This window comes from Microtus oregoni, unplaced genomic scaffold (assembly GCF_018167655.1).
Source record: "Microtus oregoni isolate MIOR12 unplaced genomic scaffold, Mior012 000001F_ref0000356, whole genome shotgun sequence".
In the NCBI taxonomy this organism is placed as follows: Eukaryota; Metazoa; Chordata; class Mammalia; order Rodentia; family Cricetidae; genus Microtus; species Microtus oregoni.
Window position 1 is genome coordinate 16,738,744 of NW_024543060.1, and position 16,677 is coordinate 16,755,420.

Below are 16,677 nucleotides of genomic sequence, written 5' to 3' on the forward strand. Positions count from 1 at the left end.
AAACAGAAGGAAAACTCTGGAAGGACGAAGAAATCAAAAGAACAAGGCCTCACCCAGCTACACAGCAAACCAAGGAGTAAGAAGGCAAATAAGACAGACAGAAGTAAGAAAGATAAAAACCCAGAGGCAAAAGGTAGTCAGGATAACATAAGAAAAACCGGCTAGAAATGAGACAAACTAAGTCCGAGCATTCATAAGTAATAATAAGCCTCCATGTGTTTTATTTGGGAGCTGGGTGGTAGGCCTCTCAAAAAGGCAAACAATAGGTGACTGAGCCTGGGTACTTGGGATTCTCTGGAGCCAAAGACTTTGTCTATCCCTGGTATTAGCCATAAATAAACAGGCAGCCAAACATTAAAGAAGTCAATGCCGTTCTGAAATTCTCCCTATCCATAGGGCTCCAGCTTTGTAATTCCTCTTCTCTGTTAACTCTCCTCATCACAACACCACGAGGCTCTGGAGAGCAGGAAGCAGGCTCTGCTCACTCTTTTATTCTCAGTACCAGCACGAGCTAAGTAAGAGTAATCACCAAAATGGATGCACAGACGAAGGATAGATGGTTAGGAACCCTTTTCTTCTTCTTCTCCCTGCTTCTTAGTCAGAGCCCTGACAAAAATGAAGGATTGTGGGGTCAAGGTTGGGACAGGGACAAAATAAAGATTATGAGGTTAAACCTGAATTCTGGTTTGGGTTTTGTTCTCATCTTGCTATTACCTACATCATTATAATGTGAAGAAAGGGGCCTTTTCCACCCAAACAATTCCTTTGTCATTTTATTATGACATTGACTTTTGTTTGTTTTCCTTTTTGTCCAGTGACTTTCTGAACTAAGAGATCTGAGCTCTTAGATGCAAGCTGCAGACTCTTTCTAGACAGGCTTGTGTTCTGCACATTGGTCCCTTGGCTTGTGGCACTCACATGGGAGACTGGGGAACCTTTGGAAGTGAGGCCTAGCTGAAGAGGTAGGTCCACGGGAGTATCCTATCCGTGCCCACACCCTGCTTGATCTCTACTTCTCTGCTGGTCAAAGCGAACGTCTCCCCATCCACCACACGTTCCTGCAACCAACATCTCTGTCAAGCACTCAGGACCAAGTGACCAGGGCTGAACCCTGAGAAATCGAACTCTTCCCGTTGTGTTGCTTCTGTCGTGATTCTACCACAGCAACGCAAAGGCTAACACCACACCGTGATCCACAGCCTTTAGTCCAAGGAAGAGGCGGATAGATTTCTGAGGTTAAGAACGGTGTGTCTACATGATGAATCCCAGGCCAGCCAAGGACTATACAGTGAGATAAGCAAACAAAAAGGTTACTAATGCACTTTCCTTCAAATCAGCCCTCTCCTTGCCACTTCCCCACAGCACCCCACCTGACCAACACGCAGGTATAAACTTCTCACAACAATAAGTTTACTTGTTGTCTTTTGGGGGCAGTTTTTCATTTCTATTTATTATGAAAAAAAGTTTAATTTTCAATGCCCTTCACAGGCTGTGTTACAGAATCTAGAGCTGTAAGAAAGAAAAAAACCTAGCTGAAGCCACATTTCGCCAGGGAAGTCACACGGCCTGCACACTGACCCTGTGTCTGCACTAGAATTCAAGCTCAGATAGTACAGCTGCAGACCTGCATCCATACCCCAGTGTTCCTTAAAGGAAAGTGTACGCAAGGGGTCGTAATCACTGCTTTCCAAGGGGAACCCAAACACTCCTACCTGACTCTAAGCCCATTCACACAACTCTTATCTGACATTTTAAACAGCTGGGTCATCTTTGAAAACCAACCTAGAGTACAGTAGCTTCTACTTAGCTAAACTAAAACTAGAGACTAGCACTGGCCTTTGATATCCCGAACATGTTATAATTCTCAATAATGTCATCTTCCTTCTCCCTCACCCAGAGTACATTGCAATACTACGGAATGGACAGTCTGACACACTTGGGAGCAGCAGTCCTCGTCCTTCCTCGAACTGTTCTTTCAGCTGGCACCATGTGCACTGTGTCTGAGTGCTAGGACAGAAACTCTGAGTAATCAAAGACATACATTTAATCCCAATGAATAATCTCTTGATCCTGGAGAATGCAAAATGGAACTCATGTCTTGAGGGCAATTTCATCCTAAGACTCAAAGGCCTTAAATATCTCACCTACAGCATTTTGTGGTGTGTTTTAACCAACAGCTCAAGTCTGAAAAGCTTTTCTTACATCTTCTTACTTGGGAATTTGAATTTACCTCCTTTCCAGAAACTACTCTACTCCCTTCCCAGCACCTACTTTACTGTAAGGCAACAATCCGCTAGATCGACCATATCCACAGTTTACAATTTTCATTATATATATTATATATTCCTTCCTCGGAGTTAAGGGGAACTCAAACCAATCTGCTTTGAAGCTTAGGAATTTATAAACATATCTAGATTCATCTGAAGACCTTGAAGTCATCACAAAAATTATCACAAAAGCCAAGGCTACAAAGAATTTCTGGGAACTAGACGCCATCCATTTCCTTATCTAAATGATGGAATGGCAGTGTTCTACTGCAAAAGGACTGCCTTCCTACCAAGTCCTGCCGCATACTATCAGGGTAACCTTGAGAGACTTAATTAACCTCTTTAAGTCTCAACTGTCTTAAGTATAAAATAAAGAAAAATAGCAGCAAACTCCAAGGAGAGAGTGTTTTACCAGGAGAAAACGCTATCACAGAGTGGTGCACAGCAGACACTGATTAAATGTTTATCTACTTCCTCCGAAACTATTTAGGCACAATGAATAAGAACAGAGATGGTTTAGTGGTTAAGATGTTTATTGCTGTTCCAGAGGATCCAAGCTCAGTCCCCAGCACCCAAGCTTGGAGGTTTCTAACTCCAGCTCCAGGGGATCTGACACTCTTCTGACCTCCACACAGTGTGGAAAGTCCTTCTATATATGTATTGCTTATATTGGTTAATGAATAAAGAAGCTGCCTTGGTTGGCATTTAGCATATAAACATGCCTGGCCTTGTGCTAAGTTCTGGAGAAAGAATAGCGTGCAAGACAGATAGGTACTCAAGTTTCCTACCCTCCTATCTGGCCAACAGCAACGATCTGTACCAGGACGGCATGAGAATCAATACCCACATATTATTAGCTATGCAGTAAGAGACAGTAACTTTTTAACAAACAATTACATGAATAACATCTTCCAATTACAATGCCCTGGAAAACATATATTTTAGGTATGTTTAAAATGAATACATAAATAAATATATAAAATAATATAATAAAATGAATACATAAAATGAATATAAATCATTTTGATAGTGTATTAGTTACTTTCTTGTTGCGACGACTGAGCACCGAAGGAAAGCAGCCGAGCACACACAGGATATGGTGGCACACATCTGCCATCCCAGCGCTCTGGATTTGGAGGCCAGAAGTTCAGGAGTTCAAAGTCATCCTCTCCTACCCAGAGAATTCAAGGTAAGCCTGGACTATAGGAGACTTCCCAAAATAATGGAGGAGAGAAGACTGAAGGCGTGGGGCTGATTTCAGAAATAAATTGACTGGAGGAAGGATTCATGGCTCATGGTTTTGGTGTACAGGAGTCTCCAGTCAGGAATCAGAAAGATAAAAGCTGGGGCTCAGAACACTGTCTCCAGCTCCTGGGTTGAAGTTGTCCACATTCAGGGTAAATTCTCCCTCCTCAGCACTCTCTAGAAACAACTTCACAGACACACTCACAGGTGTTTCCTAGGCGATATACATCCAGACGAGCTGACAGTGGGGACCAGTCATCAGAGATGAAATAATAATAAACTACAATAAAAGCTTGGATAACCTTCTAAGCAAATAAATAGTAGACAGTTTTCTCCTCCTGCAGCAGAGGAGTGGAGTCAGGGAAGGTTCTAGCTCCCTTAAGCTGGGTCTTCAAAAAGGAAGGAGGAGTTTATTCAGCAAAGAATGCTAATCAGAAGAGAAAGTTTTAAAAATGCCATAGAAGTGGGAATTTAACTACAGAATGCGGGGAACATGTAGTCCAAAGGAGACACTGCGGCTGGCCAAGCCATCAGGGATTAGTACATGACCAGTCCTGTATTCCACCCTGACAGAGTTAGACCTGGGTAGCTTCGTGGTTTGGGAAGCATGACCTCATCACTGCGCTGTACTAAAAACTGTGGCAGTGTGATTCTTGGAAAGGGGGAGGCGTTGAGGTAGAGAGCAGTGGTTAAAGTGTGTTATGGCAGAGGTAATCCTCGGCTTCAGGGAGGAAAGGACAATGAAGAGTCAGAAACAGATCAGAGGCCAACCTAGGTGACGCAGGGTCAGAAATAAAGGAGAAAGTAGAGTTGATGGCTTTGTGCCAAACTTGGGAAATAACAGGACAACCAGCGTGCTCGGAGACAGATACGTAACAGGAACATTTCAGAGCAGCTAAATTTTTGTGTTTTTGTTTGTAGGACTCATTGATAAGTGGAAATTCTTACTCTGTCTTTTGAGAAAACCATTCTTCTCACTCCTTCCTATTCCAAAGCAACATTTCCGATCCTGATGCGCACTACATGTTAAGTACCAAACTGCAAATACAACTGTATCATGGTAAAGCAAGGATGAATCAGGGTTAAAATATGGGATTAGATGCTGCAGCCATCGCAGCCTGGATAGCCAAGACTGGGGGGGGGGGTGCTGGGATTGAGATACGGAGGCTTCTTTTCAGGTGGAAGAACAGCAACCTTTATTTTGCCCAGCAACCTTTATACCTCTACTCCTTCTGTGGAGACCCACCGGCCAGAAAGAACACAAACATCCTTGTCAATTACAGACCACAAGGAAGTTCTGCTGTCAGGGGGAATGAGGGAAGCTGGATTACTATGTATATATATCCAAGTATGTTAAAATGATTTTAAGAGAGCCGGATGGTGGTGGTGCACGCCTTTAATCCTAGCACTTGGGGTAGAGGCAGGCGGATCTCTGTGAGTTTGAGGCCAGCCTGGTGTACAAGAGCTAGTTCCAGGGCAGGCTCCAAAGCTACAGAAAAACCCTGTCTCGGAAAACCAAAAGATTTTAAGAGCTGTTAATGGATGGATAGGAGTATTCCATTGCCAAGTTCACTGGCAGAAGGGGGGTGGGCACAGCTAACCCGCTGGACTCTCCCTGGGGCTGAGTGGGATAGGAGTGTAGAATGACCCAGCCTACCCCCTCTGGCTAACTGGGAGAAACACAACCATTGAGTCAAAGTCTGTCGAAGTAGGATCTTAGGCAGGAACTTATATAGGCTTAGATAAATTAGGGAAGCCTGGGATGTGCCGAGGCGGAGCAAGAAACGAGGGCCAATAATATTCTATGACGTTAGAGGTGGCTGGGCAGAGGCAAGCCTAGGTCAAGTAGCCAGAGACAGGACTCCAAACTCGAGCTAGGCTCAGGAAATTACACTAGGTCTCATCACCAAAGTCAAGTTAGACTTAGGAGGCTACACTGGGCCTCATGAGGCCCAACATTCCATTACAAAGGAGCAACAAATGCTTACTAATTCTTAATAAGGTTTGAGCTAATACATTGAAAGGTGTTAGCCTTTAAGTGGTGGTTATAATGAAATGTAGGTGGCTAATTGTCTTACGTGTTTTACTATCCTAATAAATTGTGCTTTCTGGAAAAGCAATAGAACTCAAAGGTTTACCACTTAAAATTGAGTTTTATCTAACCTCTTTGAAATATTGGTAATATTCTCTTCCCACCTTAAGTTTCTTTTCTCCTTTTCCGTAAGAAGTAATTTTGTTAGAACCACATCTGATGATAACTTCTATCAAACAATTGTAGAGTATTATTTTATGGAAGGTAATAAGTATCTTGCCTGCTTTATTTAGTGTCACAAACAGGTTACTAAACATTACATATTAGTCCATTAAGATAAACTTTATGAAGAAAAAGAACTATTTGATAAGTACAGACAGAGATATATAGTCTATAAATATAAAAGTTTCAGTAAATGAAAAGATTTTCCTTAACTTCTAAATAATCAACGTCTGATGTTTCCTTTTCTGGTTTTTTGTTTGTTTGTTTGTTTGTTGTTGTTTTTTCAAGCCTCGGCTGTCTGGGAACTCCTGCTGTAGGTTAGGCTGACCTTGAACTCACAAGAGGCCCACCAGCCTCACCTCCCACTCGCAGGGATTAAAGGCGTGTGCCACCACGGCAGGGCTCTACAATTTTCAAGGTCATTTTTTCTTTCTTAACATCCTTTTGACAGCTTCCCATTATATTCAGGTACCTAAAGTTATCAATAATCTTGTCTTCTATCTCATTAGTTTGCTTTGGATCATCACGTACCTTCAACAAAATCAAGAAGGGTCCCTCAGGGACATTCTGAAAGTTTTGTGAGACCCTTTGAGGTTCCACACTAATTTGCATAAGAGGAAGGGTACTTTCTGGACGGTGGACTGTCCTGGGAGACCAGCCAACCCACAATAGTCAGCCTTGGCCCTTGAGGCTTTACAAGACACCATAGCATGAAGTAAGGAAGTGCCAGTCTGTGGTCATCTTAAGAACTCTCACCCATTCATACCACGTTTACTGTTTTAGCACAGACTGGACTTTTTGTAAGTGAAGCTACCCTGTAAACGGAGAAGATACTTTCAACAATTTACCTCAAAACATTCGCCCTTTTCTGGAAAAAGTAAAATAAAAAATAACATTAAGTTAAATTTAAAGAATTACATTAAAATAAAATAAAATAAATAAACCATGCAGTGAGAAGGTTGACGCAGGGGGATTATGAACTCGAGGCCAGCCTAGGAGATCTGTGAGTCCCTATTTAAAAAATAAGATCCCGATGGATCTTGTAGCTGTCAGGCATACTACTGCTTAGGACTGCTGCAATAAGGGAGCAATAGGCTCACTTCATTGCAGCCTCTAACGCAATAATGCGGAAGCATTTACAAATCCAAAAAGCGAATTGTTACTAAGAAAATATTTACTTTACCCTTGTGTTTCAATTAGACTATTACATTGATTTAAAAACATTACTAAATCTCATTTCCGGATATATGACAGGAAACTTTTTTAAAGCTCTTGGTATAAAAAAAAAAAAAAAAAAACAAAAAAAAAAACGGCACTGGCGTGGACTGGTGGAGGCTGGGTACTAAAGAGACCTCCTCACTTCTATACACTACTACAGAAGTAAACCGGCAGGGTGACGCCCTGGGAGAGGTCCTGGCAGTCATGATTTCGACACCAGGGAAGGAAAGAACCTGCTTCTTCCTTTCAGCCTACATAAACCTCGTGCATTTTCTGACTGGACCCAGTTTGGGTGGTCCAGATTTGGGGGGACACGCTAGAGAAGCACCCCTCCCTTCTCCCTTCGCTGCCCTCACGCGTTCTTCACGCCGGGGTTAACCACTTTCCCCAAGGAGCCCCCCACTCTGGCCCCACCAGGTCCCCTCCAGGCTGCCCTGGATCCAGTGGGACTCTGTGGTCCAGTGCCACCCCGAGGAGACGGCAGCCTGTGGGCTGAACAGAGGAACTGGGGAAGCAGGAGAACCTGGGGTCTAGGGGTGCCCGCCGACTCACCGCGTCGTGGTCGATGTCGGCATCCGGCCTTTGGGTGGAGGGGGGCAGGTATTCGGCGTAGCGCAGCGCCTCTTTGGCGGCCGCGCCGCCACCGGTGACCATAGCTGCGCCTGGAGACCCAGAGGACGCGCTGCGTTGCTACCGGTTTACGACGCGACGGCGGGGACAAACTAGCGCGGGTTAATTAACTTCGCGCTCTGAGTAACAACTAGGTCAAATGGGTGTAGACCTGATTGGAGAGAACCCTTTACTCACAGGACACACAGTGTTTACTTTTGTTTGTTTATTTTGAAGGATCTCCTGGGGCTAGATGCGACACCCACCTTCCACCACACCCACCAAACCTGGGGTTAGGGTGGGATGCCTTAGGTCTGGGTTGTTTCTCTAAAGGCGGGCGGGAAGAGATTCTTAGGTCCAACCTGGGAGTAGAGGCTTGCCTTGACCTTCCCAGACAGAAATGAGTATCATTTTACATCTAGGTGAAATTACTGGGAAGAAACTGGTGATCAAGTAGCTTGCTCACTGCAGATGATCTTTGAGTTGAATATATAAAGGCTTACTTTGTTATTAATTTTTAGGTCAAATAACTGAAGCTAATACGTTTTCTAACTCCTGTACCAACTTGGCTGCTTGTACCGACTTGGCCGCTGTTATGCCCTTTATACACTTTGCAAACCAGCTTACAAGAAGTTTTTTGTTTCGTTGTCTATTTTTTTGTGTTTTGTTTTTTGAGACAGGGTTTCTCTGTAAGCTTTGGAGCCTGTCCTGGAGTTAGCTCTGTAGACCGGCTGGCCTTGTATTTACAGAGATATCCGCCCCCCCCCCCCCCCCTTTGCCTCCCGACTGGAATTAAAGGCGTGCGCCACCACCTACCAGCTAGGTTTTCTATTCTTAAAGTAAAAAATTTAAGAACCTGTTAATTTATCCATGTAGGAATTTACAATCCAGAAGGAAAGATGGCACCAACACGGTGCTGGTGATAGATACTGGAGTGTGAGCCTGCCGGACAGGCTGCAAAAGGAAGCAAGAGACAGCATTCGCGTTTACAGAAAGGAACAGCGGCAATCATAAACGTTTTTCTTGGAGGCTCAGCCATTGAGATTGCTTCCGTAAAGAACATGTTTTGTTTTACTTTGAAGAAGGGCCAGAAATTCCACACAGAAATAAATACAAAGACCTTGAAAAGGGTGGTGTGTGCAATACTGGGTTGAAAGTACTTCAAGACTCTTTAGAAACATGATTTTATCTAAATTATTATTTTATTTTATAACAATTTATTTAAATTATCTTTTAAGCCAATCCACAATTATTTATTGTTATGATTTTAGCCATAATATGACTGACTCTTCCTGTTTCCAGGGCCAGGCATGTGCTGACAAGCCCTCAGGCATGACCCAAGGGTGACACAGTTGTATTGTCTACCTCTGAGGCAGTTGCGTGAGCTCTGTCTGCATATGACCCAACCACATCATCCCCCTGTGCGCTAGATAGCCCATAAAAGCTGGAAGTGCCATTTTCTGCGCCTTTCCTCCCTCCCCCTCTCTTTCCCTCCTCTTCCCCCTTCCCTCCTCCCCCTCCACTGACCTCAACAGGCCTGTACGCCCCCCTTAATAAATTCCTAAGTTGTGCATTCTGCGTTTCCTTCTCACTCACACCAGGTAATTTCATTTATGAGCAAAACAAATGAGTTGGATTGGAGCCTACATATCATTCATTCATCATCCATTTGTTCAATTTATTCAATAAATACTTATTGAACAAATGTCACGTTTTAGACACAGTACTGGGGCGTTGTGCCTTTAGCATCAATTAAACAAATAAGGTCTCCAAGTCTTTGGAGTTTGTTGTCTAGGGGAAGCTAATGGTGTATCCTAGCAGCTGGACCGAACTGTCTTAGGCTGCTAGCCTAGAGCAAACAAGCAATTAGAAGGAGACCTGTGTGAGCCAGCTCTTTTTGAGAAGAGCGCACCTGCTCAAGAGCTGGGGCTTCCCAAGCAGAAGCCCTGAGAGAAGGGGGTTGGGTAGAGAGTAAGGCAGAGGGGGGGAGTGCAACGACGGAGGGTGGAAGCAGGTTGTACTTCAGGTCAGACTTCTGAGAACAGATTACTGGCTGCTGCAAGACTTTACTGACTGAACTCCCTGCCACTGCTGCCTTGGTTGTCTGCTTCCACAGAAGCAGCCACTGTTGGAGAGAAATCTCACCCCCAGTGGCTACTCAGCCCTCTGCCTGCGGTTCTTCAGCAGGCTCAACCTTAGCAGCAAATAAAGATAAGAACAAAAGCAGTGAAATCCTTTCCTCTCCCCTCAAGGATCTCTTCTTGGTTTAACCAGACTCACTTTGCTGGCTTCCTTGAGAAGAAAGATAAATGTTGTTTTGTGAAATAAAAAAGAGAGGTGTATTAAATTTCTGTTGGTTTTCTTTCAATTACTTATACCATCTCAAAGACACATATTATGTTCAATGGACCTTGTAAAACAAAGGCAGATATTGGTATATATTTTAGAAACATTTCAGTCAAAGGGGTTTACAATTCGGCTGTGCTGGAACTTGCTCTCTAAACCAGACTGGCCTGTAACTCACAGAGATCTGTTTGTCTCTGCCTCTGGAGTGCTGGGATTAAAGGTGTTTGCTACCATCGCCCGGCTCCCTGTATTTTTTATTATTATTAAATCCCACACACATTGGCGCGTTGACTGGTGAGTCTTGGGGAAGCACCTCTATTTTTGAGATCTCATGGGTGCTGCATCACCATTGTTTCCAGAAGACACTATCTTACATCAATTACCCCAGTCCTCTGGCTCGTACAGTCTTTCTGCCCCACTCTCTGTAATGTTCCTGAGCCTTAGGCATCAGGATGTTTTTGTAGAAGATGTCTTCATTATGGATAGGCACCACAGAGTTGATCATTCTCTGCCTCTTAACCAATTATTGATCTCTAGAGTATCCTCCAATGAAATAAGATGCTTCTTTGACAAGGAGGTGAGAGCTGCACTAATCTATGGTATGAGGATAAGTATTTAGAAGGCAGTTGGATATTTTAACTCTTTAAAGTTGATTCTCATCAGTCATGGGTTCATGGGTATGTTTCCAGCACCAGGCAAGAGTTCCCTCTTATGGAGTGGGCTGTAAGTACAATTAGACATCTGTTCGTTTTCCTGAAGACATAAATGCCACTATTGCACCATTGGATATTGTTATGGGGTAGTCATTGCTGCGGTTCACAGGCTTTAAGCTAGGTAAGATTTGCAAGGGACCTTCCAATAGTATGAAATCTAGGCCTCAGAGAGAAGGCTTCCAGGTCAGTCCCAGCTATATTCCTCCAAGACCTGGGCCAGAGTATGTGTCATCTTCAGCAACAGGGTCTTACCTTCAAATTCTGTCAGGCAACCAAGGGGGGTGGCAGTAGTATGTATTGTTTTGTCCCTTGGGCATCCTAACCAATTATTTTGAGATAAAATGACCCTGCATCCTGTGTGTCTTAGTTTCTCTTCTATTGCTGTGGCAAAATATCTTGATCAGACAATTGTGTTAGTCAGAGTTCTCTAGAGTCACAGAATCTATGGAATGAATCTCTCTCTCTCTCTCTCTCTCTCTCTCTCCATATATATGTGGAATTTATTGTAATGACTTACAGGCTCCAACTAACCCAACAATGGCTAGCTGTGAACAGAAAGTCCAAGAGTCTAGAGTTTCTCAGTCCCACAAGGCTGGGTGTCTGAGCTGGTCTTCAGTGTATGCTGGAATCCTGAAGAAGTAGGCTCTAACACAGTGAAGGTGTGGATGTGCTGGCAAGGTGAAGGGAAGCAGGCAAAGAGCAAAAGCGTCCTCCTTCCAGGTCCTTACATAGGCTTCCAGCAGAAGGTGTGACCCGGATTTAAGGTGTGTCTTCCCACCCCAAGATCTGGATCTAAACCTGTGCCACGCCAAGTTCTGGATGAGAGGTGTGCCTTCCTACCTCAAAAGTCTGGACTAGAAATGGATTCACCCACTTCAAACCAAGCACAATCTCTCTCACAGGTGTGCCCTCCATGTTTCGATTGTGATTCATTCCAGACATAATCAAGTTGGCCACCAAGAATAACCATCACAACAAATTATAGGAAGAAAGTATTTGATTGGTTTGCAGTTTCGAAGTGTTAGCTGCAGCAAAGGGACATCTTGAAATGCAAGTAGGTGGCAGAGAGACATGCTGGGAATGTGAGACTCTTTGGAAACCTCAAAGCCTGCCCCCCAGTGGCACATCTCTTCAAAACAAGGCCACACCTCTTAATCCTTCCCAAGCAGTTCCACCAACTGAGGACAAGTAGTGAAACATTTGGGTCCGTGGGAGCCATTCTCATTCAGGCTACCACACTATCTTTTTTAAAAAGAAGACAGACAACATTGAAAACAATAGTGAAAAACACTCCACATGCAGCATTAACCTCTGGCCTCCCGATGTGAATGACAAGGTGCACAAATACCGCCCCCTCCACATGCACACATGGACACAATCCTCCAAAGCTACTGAGCAGTGTGTGTGCAATGGAAATAAATGAAAACAATTTCAATTTGAAGATTAGATGTGATTCCGTACTCGGTTTTGCCTGAAGATATTGCTTCCTCTTCTTTTTAAAGAAAACCAAATTATAAGCCTCAAAGGAAACATTATTATTGTGAGTGACCCTGAGGCAGAACTGGGACCCACATCTGTGTAAAAGGCTTCCCCTCTACAGACAGAGTGCACAGGAGCTTCTGTCTTGGTGTTATACTTCTGCAATATTGCTGAGATTTTCAGTAAAAAGAAAAATGTCTTGGAGCTAGGGTTGCAGCTCAGTTGGTAGAATGCTTGTCCAGCATGCACGGAGCCCTGGGTTTGATCCTCAACACTCCATAAACTGGTGCTGTGGTGCATACCTATGCTTCCAGCACTAACGAGGCACAGACAGGAGGATCAAAGGTTCGAGGTCGTCTTCAGCTATATAGCCAGTTTGAGGCCACTCCTGGGTTACAGGAGACTCTGTGTCAAAAGGAAAAGAAATGCCTAAAAGCATTCCCAGATGGTGACATAGGAAAGAAAAATTGGAGAAGGGGTTTACATAGATATTTAAAAATAATGTTTAAAGTGTGTATCTTTAATACTGTGATCCCAGATGTAATCTATTTCCTGAGTTTCCTCACCAACCATTATCTTGGTCATGTCAGGAAAGAGGCTGTCCTAGAGGACAAAGCATAGTGGGAGGGAGGAAACACTAGAACCGTGGTTGACTCTGAAGGGCTAGGATCAGGCATGGTTCATTATAGGACGAGGCAGACTCAGAGGCATGGGGTGTATGAAAACAATCCTTACAAACAGTACCACAAGTTGTTCAGTTTTTCCAAAGCTTAAATCATAAAGAAGACCATACAGATGGATGAGGTGGGCAAAATGCCAAGGGCCAGCTACCAAACAGCTTTATAGAATAAGCAAAGGCATTTACCGTGTGTTCTATCCATCGAAGAACATTAAGTCCGGGTGTGTTAGCTAGCATTTGGTCACTAACTCAAAAGTACCTAAGAACAATTTAAAACAGGGAGGGGGGGTTAGTCTGACTCACAATTGCCAAGGTTTCTGCCCTTGGTCCCTTAGCTCTGCTGTACCTGAGCTGTGGCGAGGAAGAGCGACAAATCAGGGAGCATGTGGAAGATCAGAGCTGCTCACCTCATAGTGGCCGCAGTGAGAACGCAGATCTACAGAGGAGCTCCACCTGTCAGTGGCTCACCCTCAGCGACCTATTCCTCCAAATAGAACCCACCTTCTAACAGGAAGCCACCTCTGAATTAGCCCATTGATGAATCAAGAGCGTTCACGATCCAAACAACTGGTAAAGTTCTGTCCGCTGGCAATCAACCCCTTAACACATAAGACTGACCAGGAGCGTCGTATCCAAACCACAAACACATATGATGGCATGTAGTTAGTCATAGTCCTCTGTGTATTGACGCCACACCACTTGCGTAGAAAAAATATATAATAAATGAAAGGCGTTAACTAGTTGCCTGGATTTAATTTTAAAATGATTACTCATATTGCTTGAATACTTGCTAAAATATTTACTTCCTGGAATACTCTTGATTCCATGTTAGGAAGAAGGAGAAACTCCTTGCTGTTTGGGGGGAACTGGCTACAAGAAGGAAATATAGCTGTGGGATGGTGCCATGGCTAATCCTACATGGAATTTTTGAAAAATACAAGACATGAGCCCAAAGGACGTCAGTAGAGGATAAACCCAACAATTACGTGCCTAAGTGCCCTTTGTGGCGAAGGCCACTCTCTAATGGGAGAAAACGGGTATGCGTACCTCCCAGGCTTGTCTGCCGGTCACCTGGAGCAGCATCCTCGGCTTGGGTACCAGCTACAGCTAATCCCTTGGAGGAAGAGCTGGCAGGAGAACACACATGTTGTTTTCTGGAGCCAATTTGCATTTTGTGCTTTGTTTGTCTGAGCCAAAACAGCATAAACTATGCCAAACCTGGTTTTCTGATTATTTTCAGGCTGATTGGAACTGGCACATGACATGGTTTTATCTAATTAACCCACATGTGGTACAAAACAAAACAAAACAAATTTGAAATGGAAAGCTCTTTCTGTCTTCATTGAAAGACAGAGGTGAATATATAATTATTTTGTCCTTGTCTCTTAGCCACATTTACAGTTGTGGGAGGAGATATTTTCCTAATAGATAGCAAAACACATTTTATGCATTCCGTGTCTATAATTAAAAGTGATTATGTTTTACATTTTCCTAAATCGAATATTTCCCTTTACAACAGCTGGCTAAAAAAAGAAATATGGAGAAGATGTGTGCTCAAATAAACACCAGGGCTGCTCTCTCTGCACACACACATCCCGTATCACATGTGTAAGAGTTCCTCTCATACCAGCTGATTTTCCAATTCTCTGGACAGCAACTGTGTTCTATAATCCAATTCTGACACTAATTATCCTAGAATTAGCAGAATTAGTGAAGACCCACAGGTTAGGAATTTGGTCCCACAAGATTGTCCCTACTTCAGATGCCAATTGCAGGTTCCCCGGTTATCATCTGTAAGTCTGACTGGCCAGGTACAAGCAGGGAGGGGACAGGTCCCATGACCTCCTTCTCCTTCAATTTCCTAATTTGCTATAAAGGTTCACCTGCTCAGTGAAGCATTTTGTTTAGCCTTGCCAGTTTATTATAAAGGACAGAACTCAGGCACATCCAAATGGGAGTTATTCAAAGAGCAAGGGGCGGAGATGCGGGGATGCAGTGGTTCCAAGCCGACCCTGCTCCGTAATGTGTTCATGAGTCTAGAAATTCCTGAAACCCCATTGTTTCGGCTGTATTACAGAGGTCTCATTACATAAGCACGGTAGAGTAAATCAATCGTTACCCATTGGTCACTGAGCTCAGTCTTCAGTGCCTCTCCCCTTCTGGGATACTAGTAGGCATGGCTCCAAATCCCAATACCCAAATTTCAATTCCTCTGGCACCCATGACACCCCTTTTTCTATCCCTCTCAGTATCGTAAAGTCAGATACGATTGCAAAGGGCTTGTAGTGTTGTATTACTATCTTATTTCTGTTGCAAAAAAACATAATGACTTAAGGAAGGGTCATTTTAGCTAAAGGTTCAGGGTTCATCCTGGGAGGAAGGTCATGGAGAGGGGGAGCCTGCGGCAGCTGGTCACATTGTATCCCCAGTGAGGAAGCAGGGAGAGGTAAATGCTGCTTCAGTTTGATTTATTCCTTTTTATTCAGTCTAAGACTCAAGCCCTGGGAGCAGAACTGCCCACTGTGGGCAGGTTTTCCCGCCTCAATTAAGATAATCTCTTACAGACTGGCCCAGGTGCTAACCTAACTAGATAATCCCTCGCAAGCGTACCTATAAATTTGAATCTTAGGTGATTTTAGATTCTGTCAAGTTGCTAATCATATTCATTATCACAGGATTCCTAATGAAGAACATATGTCTATAAGGGAAATTTTAGGTTATATTATATTTGCATCAATGTCTTTCTGTATTTGTTTTCAATTGCTGCTATAATAAGCTATGTAATACTCATTTAGGTTCATTCAAACTTCGCAGAATCCAAAGGAGCTCAGAGGGGCTCTATGTACAGTGTACCCCGAGGCTGAAGTCAAGGTGTCTGTAAGATTGCCTGCCTGCCTGCCTGCCTGGCAGGTGTAGCACAAATAATAAAAACCCAGACACAAAAATTGGCCTTCAACCAAAAAACCAGAAAAGCAAAAACAACCAAGCCACTAGAGAAGTCTTACTTCTACCAAGGCTTGGTGACCACAAACTAAGCTGACTAAGCCTCTCTGCTCCTGTTATATTCCCTCTAGTGTGGGATTAAGAGAGTGACTCCCTAGGACTGGGAATTAAAGGTGTAGGCCACTACCACCTGCATAGGTTTCTTGTACAGCCCAGGGTGGCCTTGAACTCACAGAGATCCTTCTGACTTTTGTCTCTCAAATCCTGGGATTAAAAGTGTGTGTCACCATTGCCTGACCTCTAGTGGCTTTAGCTTTGCCTCTGGTCTTCAGGCAAGATTTATTTATCAAAATACAAATATTATACCATTACAAGCCGGCCTGGTTAAGAATCTTTCAAATTTGTTGTTGGTAGCATTGTTGTTGCTTGCTTGTAGTTGTGATACTGACGGAGACCTGTATTTTTCTTCCGGCATCAGTCAAGGCCATTACAGTCTCCTCGTGCCCCATTTCCAGGCAGCAACAGCGTGTTATATCTCTTGGGCTTCAAATATCTGACATCCCTTTCTGCTCCCTGATGATGAAGACTGTTTCTAAAGAATTTTCGTTCTTGTGCCTACCTGAGAGTGTCTCTCAGGGCCAAATGAAGGCAGGCATGGGGGCGCAAGAAGGAGTGCTTGTTCTGGAGCTGAAAAGCAAGGCCTTGCCTCAAAAATGAATAAGTAAATAAATAGATGAACTAATACATAATAAATACATAAATAAATAAATTTAGGAGTTTAATTATGCTTACCAAAACATCCTTGTAATGGTACCTACATTAACATTTGATTTAACAACTGGACACAAAAATCTTAGGGAAGACAGCCTTTAGAATCTGACTCCTGTATCATCTATCATCTATTTACCTATTTATAAATCAGAA

At 43.5% G+C, this 16,677-nt stretch overlaps 1 protein-coding gene across 1 annotated transcript in view; it reads right to left on the reverse strand.

The window, feature by feature from the left end:
• The window catches only part of Dnajc15 (DnaJ heat shock protein family (Hsp40) member C15), a 52,025-nt gene extending 44,339 nt beyond the window's left edge, over nucleotides 1–7,686 (reverse strand). The window contains exon 1 of the mRNA XM_041663538.1: nucleotides 7,537–7,686. Coding sequence (XP_041519472.1) covers nucleotides 7,537–7,638 — 102 coding nt within the window. The 5' untranslated portion in view covers nucleotides 7,639–7,686. The remainder of the gene's footprint in view (nucleotides 1–7,536) is intronic.
• Nucleotides 7,687–16,677: the final 8,991 nt, after the last annotated feature.